This window comes from Esox lucius, chromosome 15 (genome assembly GCF_011004845.1).
Source record: "Esox lucius isolate fEsoLuc1 chromosome 15, fEsoLuc1.pri, whole genome shotgun sequence".
Classification (NCBI taxonomy): domain Eukaryota; kingdom Metazoa; phylum Chordata; class Actinopteri; order Esociformes; family Esocidae; genus Esox; species Esox lucius.
In genome coordinates, this window is record NC_047583.1 from 18,658,735 (window position 1) to 18,674,075 (window position 15,341).

General features: G+C 42.7%; 1 protein-coding gene across 1 annotated transcript in view; it reads right to left on the reverse strand.

Moving 5' to 3' along the window:
- Positions 1–751: 751 nt before the first annotated feature.
- LOC105023267 (EMILIN-1) overlaps positions 752–15,341 on the reverse strand; it is a 47,574-nt gene continuing 32,984 nt past the window's right edge. The window contains exons 2-8 of the mRNA XM_010892336.4: positions 11,300–11,422; positions 8,789–9,006; positions 6,535–8,655; positions 5,022–5,147; positions 4,794–4,811; positions 4,272–4,406; positions 752–2,009 (exon numbers count right to left, since the gene is read on the reverse strand). Of these exons, the coding sequence (XP_010890638.2) occupies positions 1,687–2,009; positions 4,272–4,406; positions 4,794–4,811; positions 5,022–5,147; positions 6,535–8,655; positions 8,789–9,006; positions 11,300–11,422 (3,064 nt within the window). The 3' untranslated portion in view covers positions 752–1,686. The remainder of the gene's footprint in view (positions 2,010–4,271; positions 4,407–4,793; positions 4,812–5,021; positions 5,148–6,534; positions 8,656–8,788; positions 9,007–11,299; positions 11,423–15,341) is intronic.

Below are 15,341 nucleotides of genomic sequence, written 5' to 3' on the forward strand. Positions count from 1 at the left end.
AACAGAGCCCCTAGTGTATACATTTTGCTTTCACAATGTTTACAAAATGTCAAGGTTTTTTCGAAATCCCGTTAAGAAGATTCACAGAATCAGGAGGTAACAATAAGGAAATCCAAAATATTCTGTCCAGGATTTCTGCAAAACCTTTGGACAGTTACCAGATTTTTTCCACCCTATTAATGTATTAAATGTGCAATACCTCACATGGTCCAACTGGGAGCATTTTCCTCAAAGTGAGCCAAATTCCAATTTGATTGTGACTAAAAGGGGAAATTTACCAATGTCTACATGTGGCCTTATTTTCTCTTTCTGCATTTTTGAGAGTTAGAGTTAGCTTTTTACAGAACAAATTAAAAGATTTGCATTGCTCTGAAATGGATGATTGAATTTAATTATGAAAATGTGCCTATACAGGCTATAAAATATTCGAAAAGACTCATATTACTTTGGGATCTTATTTTTTTATTTTTTTTACCTAGCCATCCATTAATGTTTGAATGATATTGAATATATCTACAACAAAAATATGTAAAAATGTATTAAAAGGGAAAACATATTTTTCAAGCTAGACTTCCAGAATGAGATTCTGATTAAATTTGAGTTTGTTTGGTATTGTTTTAGTGTTTTATAACATGCTTAGACTCATTTTCATAATTCATAATTCACTGTCTGCTTGTTTTTTATGTCACTGTATTGTAGTCAGTGGGAGGTGCAATGGTTTGCACATAAAGTGAAAATAATGCACCATGTAGGAATGGGTGAACTACCTCTTTAATGCATGGGTTTGGACTAGGAACATTCTGGATCATCACACACTTTCTGAAGGCTTAAGTTAGGTTACAGACAGCAATAAATGCTTTGGAAACTACCAGCAAAACTGGAGTTTAAAATATTGTCAAGACTAAACTTTGGATCACTGGGTTGATAGCTTTATAGGGTATAAAGACCATAACACACACACACACACAAAGACGGAAAGGTGCACAGTAATATAAAAACACTCGTGTGAATTCGTCTCAATAAAATACAGCTAGAGAAAATCTAAAAAAAAGAGATTTCTCAGCCTTGATCCCATGGCCCAGACTACGCGGTCTGTACTCCAGTTTAACCTCAGTCCTACTGTGGGTCTGGTTCAATGCCAGGGAAACACTTTGCAGCAAAGGGGTACGTGGGATGTCAAGGAGATCTTATAGTTGGCAGTGGGTCGCAGCTGACTACTGTACTCCGAGGCCCATACCTGGAGTGAGTTACAAAGAGACAGAGGCATAGTAATAACAATAATCATATAAAAGTCCTGCAGTAGTACAAATTTGGTGTGAAAACACTTCTCCATATGCTGGGCGAGCTATGTTAAAATATAGAGGGCAAAGACTCCATCTGCTGCTCAGTCTATAGTGTTTCCTGTGGTTTGCTCAAACAGTTCATCAGGTCTCACAACATCAAAGGGCCAGGAAAAACATAAGGAGGGAGAAACGCCATCACTTTCCTGTCGTTGCGTCCTAGTTATTTGGGTCTCATTCTCTGGCCCCGTCGTTTTGCGTTCAAAATCAGTTGTCAGTTAAAACGGTGAGTTTAAACGCTCCTGGAGGGAAGCAACCCCAACCCCTCTCTTCTTTCAGATTTTCCTTTTCCCTCATATCCTCTCCCTTTCTCATGTTCCAGCTAGAGGACCTATGGGGTTGCTGCTCACATCTGTTCATACAGCAGCATTCCGTTGAAGATGGTGAGAGGCTCTACAGAGTGGGCCAGCTTGCCCATAACTAGGTCGATACAGACAGTGTCTCCAGCCTGAAGGGGTAGGATGATGTTGAACACGGCAAGGGAACCAGGGGTGATCTTGGCCTCGGCCACTGGCTTGTTCTCCAGGCCCTCTGGCTGGTATCCCCCGGAATCCACACGGGCCATACCGTAGTTGGACTTGGACAGTACCGCCTCAATTTTCTCATTCTTGTGGCCTGTCAGGATGGCACTGAAGAAGTAACGGCCATCAATAGGTGCCGTAAATACACCTGGGGAACACAGAGGCAGAGAGGGAAAGGTTAGATGAAGCTAATGATCACTGAAATATGGCTATGAAGTGTGTGTTATTGTGTGGCAGTGTGTAATTTATTAAATAAAAGCATCTTCCCGATTTCGTCCTACATTCTTGTCACATTGTAACAACTCTTAATGGTCACGGCAAGCCTAACTCTTAGGTATACATACCAAGGCACTGTTGTTCTTGACACACTGCTCATTCAAGCAGGAAGTTACTCAGCTCATGACCTGTCAGCTTTGCAGGTGCCTAGTACTGCCCTGAGCAGGATGAGACCTGGAAATCCCTGCTGTCGTTGCCTCACACACTAGGCAAATTTGCATGTCTCCGGGGGGCTTCCCAGACACACATTAGGTATCAGCAAAGTCAAGGCTTGGATCTAGACTTTGCTGGTTATCTTGGCGATGTGAAATAGTGTGTCAGACTGTTGACCTACCTGGGAGACCAATGAATGGTATTTCAGTTGGGGCTGAATAGTGTCCATCAGGATGGGACTCCTGCTTGGTGTGCTTGTGCACTATGCCACTGGATGGAAAACACTGCATGAGAAGTGTCTGCCCTGGATGGTACCCCATGTTAGCTATTGTTGTGCTTTGTTTAGCATGGCTTACTACAGTACCAGTAAGATACAACTTTTGTTCTTGTTCTAAGTTGACTTTTCAGCCCAGTTTGAGTGCTATGCCCATTGTGCTTGTTACGCAAGGAACATTGGTGCCAGCCGCAGTATTCCTCCCAGATGAGGAGCGCAGCACCGGTCTCCTCCATGGTGCAGGGGAAGACCTGAAAGTGGCACACCTAGCAAAGAGCGTAGGAGGATCTGGATTTTCCAACTCACATCTCCTGATGCCCACAAAGGGTGGGACACTATGTTCAAATATAGGCCTACATGCCCTCAACGGGGAAAGTCTCCAAGTATAAAATGCAGACAGTGCACTAACTGTTACAGTCTGGACGATAATTTCAGGGCGTTGGTATATGTGAACTATTGACTACTGGAGGCAAGTGGAGGGAGAAGGAAATCTGCGAGACTTGGTAGCTCTGCTCTCACAGCAAGGGATGTGGTTCCTGGAGATCATCTGCCTGTTGAGTGGAGATGCATGGCAACTGCCACGTCCTCAGAATCTATTGTCTAAGGCACAGGGACAAATGTGGCATCCTTGTGGTGTAGCAGTGTAAGCTTCAGACCTTGGCTCAATCCCCTACTATTTTCAGACAGTCTGTGCCCTTGCCTCTGCTTCCTACTCTGATGAAAGTAATGAAATTCTACAAAATGTAAATATAAGAATTTTACAATTATAGCCAACGAGCTGCAACTATGGGCTTGACCCCAGAAATGCCCAATCTGACGGTGAGAGGCTATCCTCTGGATGTCATAGCTACTGTCCAATGCATACAAGCAGTGACCGTTCGCAGCGTGGGTCCAAAACAAAGGTACCGTTCATTCCCAGAGCCCACAGAGGAGATCCTCTTGTTTTGCAGGCACCATTTGCAACTCCAAAGTCCTCTTAACTGTATGGTTTCTGAAGGGTCTGCCGTATTTTAGGACCTAGCGTCATAACAAAGGATTTGGCTATAGAAAAGTGCTATTCACTCTTTCCTTTAAACTATTGGGGACAGTGGACATCAGGATTCTCTCACACAAGACTATACTGCTAATGGCTTTGCCTTCAAATGCGGTGAGCTCCACAAGTAATATGTACACATTATTAAGCAGGTGGCAAATGGTTGTCATTGGCAAAGATCTGTGGTGCATGAAACTGATCATCACCTCACACATTTGCAAGGTTAAACCATTTGAATTTTACAGCTCCAATGCCTGGCACATAGTGAGGAGGTCAGAGTACACCTGGCACAATGGTTTTGCATGACACAGGGGGTTAATATTCTCCCCCAGCTTTGTTGACTGGCCTTGTATTACTCTTGTATCTTTGTCCATCCCTCTCGGGACTTTGGTTATAGGCCAACTTGAATTCTCATAATCTACATTAGTCTAATCATGTTTTATGTCTTATGTTGAACTTATTCTTCACTGGTCAAATACTGAGTAAGTAATGCATTCATATAGTAGGAACTGCACTATATAAATAGCTTTGTTGATACAAGATTAATGTTTAAATCACCTTGACGTGAAGATTGAACTCATAACATACATTAGCATCATTAGTATGCACTGACCATTTATGTGAATAATTCTTCATCCCCCTTACCAAAGAAAAACAACAATGCATTTCTCTACCTGTCCGTGGGTCATAAAACTGTCCCTCATTTACAAAGATCTTGTCAAAGACGATGGTGCCAGCGGTGAGCATGGGGAAGGTGAGAGCTGCTGAGAAGGAAAGTTTAGGCACGTTCGCATCAGCCCCTGGCATACCTGTGGGGCAAAATCAAATCAAGACCTCAGACAAACAAAACATCTGATGTGAAGGGATAGGCAGTTATTATCCAAATCATTCACATTATACTTTATATTTTACTAATATATGGAAATTGATTGTTATTAGAAAAATAACAGCATGTAAAATAAATGTTATTTAAGACTGTTTTGGCCCTATTTTTAAGTAATAGGCTATTCAAGATCAGATACAGCTACATTGACTTTGTGGACATGTTAAGTAGTGATTATCTACAAAACAATAGGGCTGAACAACTATCAGTTCACAGGGACAAAACACACATACAAAGAAACACTTGTGAATGTGCTCGACTACGTCTTCAACAGCATGACTCAAATGAAACCATAAAACAAATATGAACATACCTTGATCCCCTTTGAGACCTGGAATTTAGAAGATACACATTTAGCAGATGAACCAATTCAAACCATTGTTGTTTTTAGTTATATATTTGTATTATTATTATTACATTACTTCATAAATTCTATTGTAACATTACTTATAATATAACATCCATATAAAATAGCCAAAACAGCACTCATTTTGGTTAGGCATAAACACTGATTTTGAATGCCTTATTTGGTCCCTGTTACCTGGTGGTCCTCTGGGCCCATTCTCTCCCTGCCTGCCCGGAGGTCCATCCCTGCCTTGTGGCCCTTTAAGGCCTGGCAACCCTGGGAACCCTCTTTCCCCAGAAGGACCTGGAGGACCAGGCAAGCCTAGAGTGGTGGGATGCAATAACAATTATATTAATACACATAACATTAATAATGAACATATATCACATTGAAATAATCGGTGTTGACCCAAATATGGTCTGTTATGGGACACGACACATTCCAGACAGTGTTAACAATATGGTGACATTTTCTCATTTAATTTAGCAATATAATGAGAGGTATTACAAATTAAAATAAAGCTTTTACACTGCTCATACACATTCATATTTGTATTTGTGCCATTTGTACTATACAGTAATTGAAATTTCAGTAGTTTGTTGTCTTCTCATGTGTTTTTTTTTAAAGCTTAATGCTTGAATTGGTGATATACCACCACCTGCAGAGTTAGAGACCTAAGCCACATTTGGTGGCATTAATTTATTTTGAGCACAGGAGGGCGGTAATGTAGCTTAAACCAATATACAACCCATATGATTCCACACCCAGTTGCAGTTGACTGCCTTAAATGTTGAAAGGCTAAAATTCTATACTAAAACAACTGACTATTTATCCATCCTCTATATAATTGTATGTTCTCACCAGACACAAGTGCTTTGAATGACTTGGACACTGATACCGCGACCTTAGAAGCCTCAACAAGAGTTATGAAAGCCTGCACTCACTGACAGGCAGACATACTGTATATATGAATAGCAGGCCATTGCATGTCATTGCTTAATAACATGTGAGATTCACATTCTACACAGTTAGTTTTAATTACTGGATTCATGTTTTTGTTAATATAAGTCTGCTTTTTGTTGATGATTAAGTCTCTGTGTGTTAAAGCTTGCAACATTCTTCATGATGTCCATTGGTTTTAAACTACTTGAACGTTTACATCTATACCAGTGTTAACTGTGCCCTCAAACCTACCGGTATTTGCTCTGTTTCAAATATAGGTCTAGTACAGACAGAACAGGGTTAGCCTGCTAATTTAGTATACAGTATTTTCAATATGGTTCTAACAGAAGTTGTATACCATTCAAAACTCTAACCAACTGCACACCTACAAAGCAAAACATGAGAGAGAGAATAGGTTTAATCAAAACACCATTCAGTGATTAAGTGTGAACTCAGCAAATTCTAGTGTCAATGTAAATCACATCTAAAATAAAACATGCTCCATATTGTCCAAACCATCCACTGATAAATGTCCGTAGTTATTACACTGGATATACTCTATGAACGACTACTCCAGTCTAGCTGACCAACATGTCCAATCATAATAAAAATAATCTTCAGTTTAGAATACAAATATTTTAGTCAGCCAGCTACAGGGCTAAGGGTAAAGTGTGTTACCACCAGGCACTTGAGTCCAGGTGCTGTCCATCTCTGATCCTGATCTTATCATCTAAATAGGAATACATTGTTAAGACAACAAACTCACCAGTCAGGTCCTGTTCTGAAAGGTTCTGGAACTCTTTGAGGATGTGGTTCACGGACGAGTTGAGATTCTTGATCTTTCCATGTATCCTATCCAGCTGAGTGGTCTGGATGTTCTCGATGACCCCTTCGTGGGAGATGACGGTGGCATTTAGGCTGTTTACACAGTTCCACAGGCCCGTCACATGCTTGTTCAGCCCCTCCTTGATCTTTTGGAGTGAGTCTGAGACACCGTCCAGCCGCCCACAAACGCCTTCCATCTTGGACAGCCTCTTTTCCAGACCGTCGCCAGAACGCTTGCAGTCACCCATTTCCACCACCAGGGTGCTCTCGAAACGGCGCACGTCACGATCCACACTGTCGAGACGGTCACGGCTATCCTCGATGTGCTCGGTCACTTCCTGCTGAATCTTGTCCAGCTCGGAGATGATCTTGTCCTTTGTGTTGCCGAGGTCGGTGATGACGCTGCCGTGTTTCTGCACAATGTGCTCCAGGCCCTTCAGGGTGTCATTGATAGAGCTGAAGGTCAGGATGACCCCTGACAGCTCACCCTGAAGGTGGCCGTTGTTGGTCGTTCCTCCAATCACGCTGTGGCCATCCAGGGGCTTCTGGGGGTCATCCAGGCCTCCACCTCCGGTACCTGTTGTTGGTGTCTCCAGGCGGATCTTACACTGGCCATTGCACTTGTCCACATCCTCCCGCAGTTTCCCCACCTCCTCCTGCAGGGTGGAGCACACCTGGGAGCAGGAGCTCTGGTCCGAGTCCACACGTGTCCGTATGTTATTGATGTCTTTCTCCCAACGGTTTAGGGTGTGCTGCGTGTGGTTCTTCAGGATCTTCAATTCGTCTTCTACTCTTCCACAGATATCGCAGTCATCCACGCCACGACCTAACATCTCAATCTCAGTAACAATGCGGTTAAAGTGCTCCCCGTTGTTTCCGGTCAAGTCTTTGATCTTGCGGATATCGTGGCTGAGGTCTACCACCTTGTCCATTAGCGAGTCTCCCGAAATTGACAGGTCCTTGATCCGTGTGTCGAAGCGGCGAATCTTATCCTCGTTGGCCACCACCCTCCATGTGATAGACTTCACAGTGTCTCCATCATCAGCATTTTCTCCAGTTCCTCCACAGCCACAGTCAGTCAGAGTCTTGTTTTGGAGTGCTGTGCAGTTTTCCAGATGGGAAAGCTTGTTGTCGTGGTCCAACACTCTGTCCTTTATGATTCCCACGTCCAACTCTATGTCTGCAATGCGGTAGCCCTGGTCATCGAAGCGGTCTAGGAACACTGTCCGGAGGTCGCCCAGCTCACGGTGAAAGTAATCCTTCAGGTCATTCTCTATGAAGGCACAGCTCTCCTCCGTATGCTGCACTGTGCTGTTCACCCGCCTCTCCAGGTCCTTCAGACGGTTGTCCAGCCTGTCCTCTATCACCTTGGGTAATCCACTGTCACCACCAGAGCCAAGAACACCACCCAGGTCCTTATCCAGGCGGTTCTGGATGACATCATAGTTCTCTGATACAATGCTGATCTTTCTTTCTGCATCTGTGACCCTGTTCTTCAGGTCGGTTACAGTGTTGCAGCAGCTCTGAGATCGTGTCACATCGCGTCGCAGGTCATCCAATGTGTTCAGCTGCTTCTCCAGAGCCTGGATCCTCTCCCTGTCCTGCTGCTGCAGCCTTCGCAAGTCCTCCACTCCAGACTGGCAAGTGGAGCAGGACAGTGACACCCTCCTCTCCAGCTCACTCAGGATCTCCTCTTTTAGTGTGTTGAGCTTTGTGCCACTAATCCCTCCGGTGCCACCAGCACCACCACCCCCAAGGTCATTTCCACCACCTCCATTTCCATTGACCAGGTGGTTGTTAATGTTGACCAAGGTCTTGTCGTGGGCCTTGGTTCGGTTGTCCAGCTGGTCTAGTTTAGTCTGGATGCTGTTGATGGTCTCCTTCATCTCGGGCTGGGCTGCGTCTGCTGGGTTCTTGGTCCCACCACTAAAGCCCGGTTTGCGCATCTCCTCATGGAAACGTTCGTTCATGTCTCTAAGGGTAGACTGCAGATCGTGGAGGTCTTTGGTCAGGCTCTGAATCTTGTCCTCCAGCTGCCGCATCTTATCGATGTCTCCTCGCCCTGAAGTAAAAACATATTGCGTATGCATACACAGTAGTCATAGAGGTATTATCCTATTTAAGAAGAGGGACAGGAGAAAGAAATTATGAAGAGGTACAAAGGAAGGGTAGGATGAACATAGACAACTACCCACCATCTCCCCCACTCTGTCCTCCATGACCTGTCCCGGATCCCGTCTGTCCAGGTCGGGAGGGATTAGGCCGGGGTCTGGCTGTAGCAATCTGTGTCCCAGACCCTCCACTCTGGACTTCGCTACAGTCATCCCCTGTGTAACCAGTGCAACACTTCCACTCCATGTCTGTCACCATCTTGTAGGCCACCTTGTATCGTGGCTTCATATATGTTCGATACCTATTAGGAATCAGACACGATGACAAGTGCAAAATTCTTTGAGCTGTCTCACCTTTCTAAATGAAATGCACTTATTGTAAAGGTCAAACAAGACCAGTGTGTCTGCTAAATTAACGTGAAAGAGATTGCAAAGAAATCATTCGTAACTGGTCACATTGTTGTCAACTTACTGTTCCTTCTGCCTTCTGCCTCATAACAGCCCTAGTCATAGGCCAAACAAATCATGAATATAAACTTTAAGAGCTATAGAAATCATATTATTTCACTTCACACATTATGTTTAAATAATATTCATGACTTCCCATTCACGTTGAACTGGAGCTGCTGCCATTGAGTTTAATTGAGCCTTTTGGACATTTGGTGGGTCTGAAATTTTAAAACTACAGTCTCAGCCAAAGACCTCAGTTTGGAGAATGTTTGTGTTTTAATCTGAATGCAGTCATTAACGGCCTCAAAGCCAGAGTAACAAGCATTTTCTGCCTAATTACATTAGTATTCAATTTGAGGTTTTCACATTATTTCTCAGCTTAGAGGCATTAACACAAAGTCTAAGCAACGAATGCTAGTTTCTGCCCTGATATGCAGTTTGAGGTAACCCTAATCCCTGGTATTCCCTGAATACCAACATTGATTAAATTATTTACAGGGAAACTATTCAGACTATCCAGACATGTTTGCAATTAATCCAGCAGCTCCTTTTCTGCTTTTCCAGTGAAAGAAAGGCCTGTCACTCTCTATTGTGAAAGACTTAGGCATGGTAGGTATGCTTAGCAATCTTCTCTTACCCAACCGCTTAATTTCAAAAAGACCTTCAGGATTGTAGAAACATATTGTACTGTATTTGATTGCATATATCTGTGATGACTGTCAAAATATATACAATTATTGTATACAAATTGGCCATACCCAAATCAAGTGGGACAATATTTACAATAACTTAATGAAATTCAAGCTGACCACCCTTTGATTTCATTGGTCAGATATATGTCAGTTGATAGGAGAGCCCTCCTCCCTCTAAGAGAAGGAAATCCTTCTTTGAACATCAGGATGGTGCAAAATGGATGGACAGCAATGTAGAGGGAAAACACACAAATGTTATTCTGAGAAATTGTCAAACAATTAGAACATGCACACAAAAACACATGTGCTACACACACACACGTTATCTACACAAACACAGACAAATTTAGCTTGGACCTTGTTCAAAAGAAACTGTTTTTTATTTTCCTTTTTCAACTGAGAAAGACATGCATGGTTCACACTAAATCCCCCTTGCGCGTGAACAGCAATATATTGTTTTATTTCCTGTGTACTACAGACTCATACACAGCCATCTGCTGACCAGCTGTGACCATGTGTATGTGTGTGTGTATGTGTGAGAGAGAGTGCATGTCTGAAATTGAACAGGACTCAGCCTACACAGCCACTGCTTTGTTAACCATACTGTTGTCAATGAGTATGACCACTTGTATGACAATCAGCCTACTGCTGCTAGTGGCTAGAATCAAGAGGAGGATGCATAGAAAGACAGGAGTAAAGGGAGCTGGAGGGAGAAAGAAGAGGGGACAAGGATGACGCACATTGTGGGTTTCAGATTAGTGAAAAAAGTCCTAATTTCCCAGGAATATTGGTTTCATTTTGCAAGTCCTCACATGTTCGTCTCTCCATTCTGTTTGTTCCATAAGCAGCATGAAAGGAAAGTCAGAGAAAGATATTACTATCCCTCCCAAAGAGGAGTGGGAGTGGAAAAAGAGCAGTATTAGTATTTCATTAGGCTTTCAGGCTTTACTCCTGTGGTGTTGGAGGGAAGGAAGACCCCCTAATTCCTCACATGGCTTTGTGTTTCAGTTTCACTTTATTAGGATTCCTATTAGTTATTGTACATTCAGCAGCTACTCTTCCTGGGGTCCACATCAAACACGACAGAACACGTACAGGCAAGACGACATGCTATTAAATATTTTATATTGGGTATAAAGGTTAATTATTTGTGCATGTGCGCATGTGTGTATGTATGGGTACCAAGGAACAGTTTGGATTTAAGCTTTCCCAGGTGTAAGGTTGGCCTGTGTGTTTGTATGTGTCATCAGACATTTTACATTACATTTCAGTTGTAGCAGACAGTCTTATGCAAAACGACTTACAGCAAGCAGTGAGTGTTTCCATTTATGGACTGACGTTAGGGGTCCAATCTTACAATCCAACCTCTCACACAATTACCCTCAGCCTCTGCTGTCCCTCACCCCTTTGTAGTAGCGCTCTTCGTGCATGCATGTGTTAGAGGGATACTCACGTCACCATGCGGGAGCACTGTGTACCCCAGGAGCAGGGGTGGTAGTCAGGCTTTACGTAGGTCTCCACCCCATCCTCCACCACACAGCTCACTGTCTTCGTCACCACATACGCGCACCAGTTCCTAAGAGGAGAGAGACGGGCAGTTGTTAGTTTGACCAAGATTCATAATCTTGTTTAAAAGCGTGGAGAGGTTATTAAAGCAGGCACCTATAGTGGCTAATGATCTCAAACTTTGACTAGGATCTCAAACACTGTAAAATTAGGATTCTACTTCATATTGTAGTCTACTTATCCAGAGAGATTTAACTGTAGGTGGGTCCATACATTTTCATACTGGTAGCTAACATAGTTGCTTCCCAATAAGCAAAAGTATGTGAAAGACACATTTTCAAGGTCTTGTGATAACAGGGTTAGGACTGTGGAATAATGTCTGCGCACAGGTCTCTATAAGGGGAATAGGGACTCAACCAAAGGGAAATTAGCTGAAGGCAGAGGGAGTGGCAGTCAGATTTAGGATGGCTGGTTCGAGATTTGTTCCAAAGCTGCCCCAGGGCCCAACAAGATTTAGAGATGGTTGTGTCTTGGGGTTGGTGTGAAATGAGCTGTGTTGTTGGTGTTTTTATGTCATGGTCTCCTACAGAGCTAACCAACCCATTCTGCGGTCGCACCATCAGGAGCTGTGCTGAGACACATAAACAGAGATAGGACTAACAGTACACTGAGATATAGTACAGTGGCTTGAAATGCTGGTGATGTAACAACCCACAAATCTGTTTGCAATCCCCATGAGTTTTAAAACAATCTAAAACAAAATCAGAAGCACAATGTGGAAGCCTGAATTATCACAAGGCAATGGCCATGTAGGTGACCTCGGAACATCCAAACACAACATCCGCCAAACTCTCTAAATATGTGACTCTGGATGGCATCACTTTGCTGGAGAAGACTGGGACGGAACACTGGGTTCTCCCAACTGCTCAGGCATTCAGTGGTTGTACTAGGCCCACTGCAACAATCCAATTCCCACTTTTGATGTAAAGCAGATAAACCAAATGCTGGGGCAGTAAAATTCACCAGACCAAACTAACCCCAATAACTCCCTCCTGCAAAAAAAGCATCTTAGGTTTCACCCTGGCTTGGTTTCAGTCTGCTGGGCAAGATCAACAAACAGACCACACTGTGGGAATGGAGAGGGCAGGATCCTCTGTCAATGGCCTGACACAGTGACCCACCATCAGACTATATCTGTGTGCTGAGGTTTTGCATTCGTCATCACTGAATCCCTTTTCAAAGGCTTGGACTGAGGACAGAAGAGAAAGGCAGTAGTCGTGCAATCCGTTTTTTGTTGCATTCCAAAACTAACCAGGCAAGACATACGTATACGCAGTTCTACTGTGGTATTACTTGAACTTGCTGATCTCTAGAGACGGTGAGAAGCCCCATTTCATTCCACGTCTGACATCTGTCCTGTGTTTGAGAGGATAAGCCAGTGTGCAGCTGCATGGAGACTAATGTACAGAAGGTATAAACCCACTGGCGTGGCTCTTGATTTCATTTTCTGCAAGGAACAGAGTTTTTCGTGGCCGTGCTTTACGAACCGTACAAAGGCTTTGGTGTGCCTGTGTGACAAGGCTCATTTGGAAATGATAAACAAATGGCAATGATGTCATCTTTTCCCAAAATCATCACTTCCTCCTTTTCCCCCCATCCTTTTATTCCTCAGCACGGCACTCAGACCACTGAATTTCTGCTGTGTGGCAACGCAATGAGTCAATGTCACACAAATCACTGTAAATTATGACTCATCTAGTTGAAACTGCCCCAGTGTGGGAAGCCATTTTGGTTCGAACAATGAGAACTCTGTTGAATGTCAAAGAAAATTGCAGGATCAACTGTATCCTGTTTCATAACAAAACACTAATCCGATCTCACTGCGAATTGAGCAACTAGGCCTATGGTGTTTTGCAAATTCATAAACACATTTACAGACCGTGTTTGGTGTCTGGAAGATTTCAAATGAAAGAAAATGTCCCATTGGTTTACAGCACAACATAGTATGCACATTACCCTTTTAATAAACATCTCTGTTAATTTTGCTGCTTTATTTTGCTTGCCAAAACAGAGATTGCCTTAATGGTGTTTGATAAGTAAATGCAGACATAATCTGAATTTGACATGCTGTAACATTGTCCCTGGTGGTAGACAACAGAGACAGAATACACAAAATATAAAACAAATTGATACAAATCTATCATAACATAAAAATGGGTGGTACGGGTGTAAGACAAAAACGTACAGATAATTATGTAAAAGACACACATAAAGTTAGGTCCGGAATTAATTGGACACTGACAAGTTTTTTTATATTTTGTCTGTTTACGAAAATATATTCAGGTTACAGTTAAAAATATGGACTTTAAGTGCAGTCTTTCAGCTTTAATTTGAGGATATACATACAATTTGGAGGAAGGATTTAGGAATTACAGCTCTTTAACATGTAGCCTCTTTACCAAGGGGCCAAAAGTAATTGGATAATTGACTCAAAAGCTGTTTCAGGGTCAGGTGTGGGCTCTTCCTTAATTATTTCTTCATCAATTAAGCAGGTAAATGGTCTGCAGGTGATTCCATGTGTGGCATTCGCATTTGGAATTTGTTGCTGTGAACCCACAACATGCGGTCAAAGGAAGTCTCAATGCAAGTGAAACAGGCCATCCTTAGGCTGCAAAAAAATAAAGATCCATCAGAGAGATAGCAGGAACATTAGGAGTGGCCAAATCAACAGTTTGGTTCTGAGAAAAAAAGAATGCACTGGTGAACTCTGCAGCACAAAAAGGCCTGGATATCCACCGAAGACAACAGTGGTGGATGATCGTAGGATCCTTTCCAGGGTAAAGAAAACCCCCTTCACAACATCAAGCCAAGTCAAGAATACTCTCCAGGAGGTAGGCATATCATTATCCAAGTCAACCATAAAGAAAATACTTCACATGAGCTAATACAGAGGGTTCACCACAAGGTGCAAACCATTCATAAGCCTCAAGAATAAAGGTCAGATATGACATTGCCAAAAAACATCTAAAAAAAACAGCCCAGTTCTGGAACAGCATTTTTTGAACAGATGAAACTAAGATCAACCATGTACCAGAATGATGGGAAGAAAAAAGTATGGAGAAGGCTTGGAACGGCTCATCGTCCAAAGTGTACCACAACATCTGTAAAACACGGTGGAGGCAGTGTGATGGCATGGGCATGCACGAGTTCCAATGGTACTGGGTCACTAGTGTTTATTAATGATGTGACAGAAGACAGAAGCAGCCGGATGAATTTTGAAGTGTATAGGGATATATTGTCTGCCAAATTCAGCAAAGTTGATTGGACGGCACTTCACTTTACAGATGGAAAATTACACAGAACATACTGTGAAAGCCACCCAGGAGCAAAGAAGTGGAATATTCTGCAATGTCAATCACCCAGGCTCAATGCGATTAAGCATGCATTTAATTTTCTGGAGACAAAACTTAAGGCAGAAAGACCCACGAACAAACAACAACTGAAGACAGCTGCAGTAAAGGCATGGCAAAGCATCACAAAGGAGGAAACCCAGCCTTTGGGGATGTCCATGCGTTCCAGACTTCAAGCAGTCATTGTCTGCAAGGGATTCTCAACAAAGTATTAAAAATGAACATTTTATTCATGACTATGTTAATTTGTCCAATTATTTTTGAGCCCCTGAAATAAGGGGACTGTGTATGAAAATTGTTGCAATTCCTAAACATTTAATACAACATTTTTGTTCAACCCCTTGAATTAAAGCTGAAAGTCTGTATTTCAATTGCATCTCAGTTGTTTCATTTCAAATCCATTGTGGTGGCATACAGAGCCAAATTTATGCAAATTGTGTCATTGTCCAAATATTTCTGGACCTGGATGTAACCTGGATTTACAGTATGAGTATAGTATAGCTACATGAAAAGAGATGTAGGTAGATTGAGTGCAGTGGAGTGGAGCTATTTAACAGTTTAGTCTGTAGGTGACTTGAT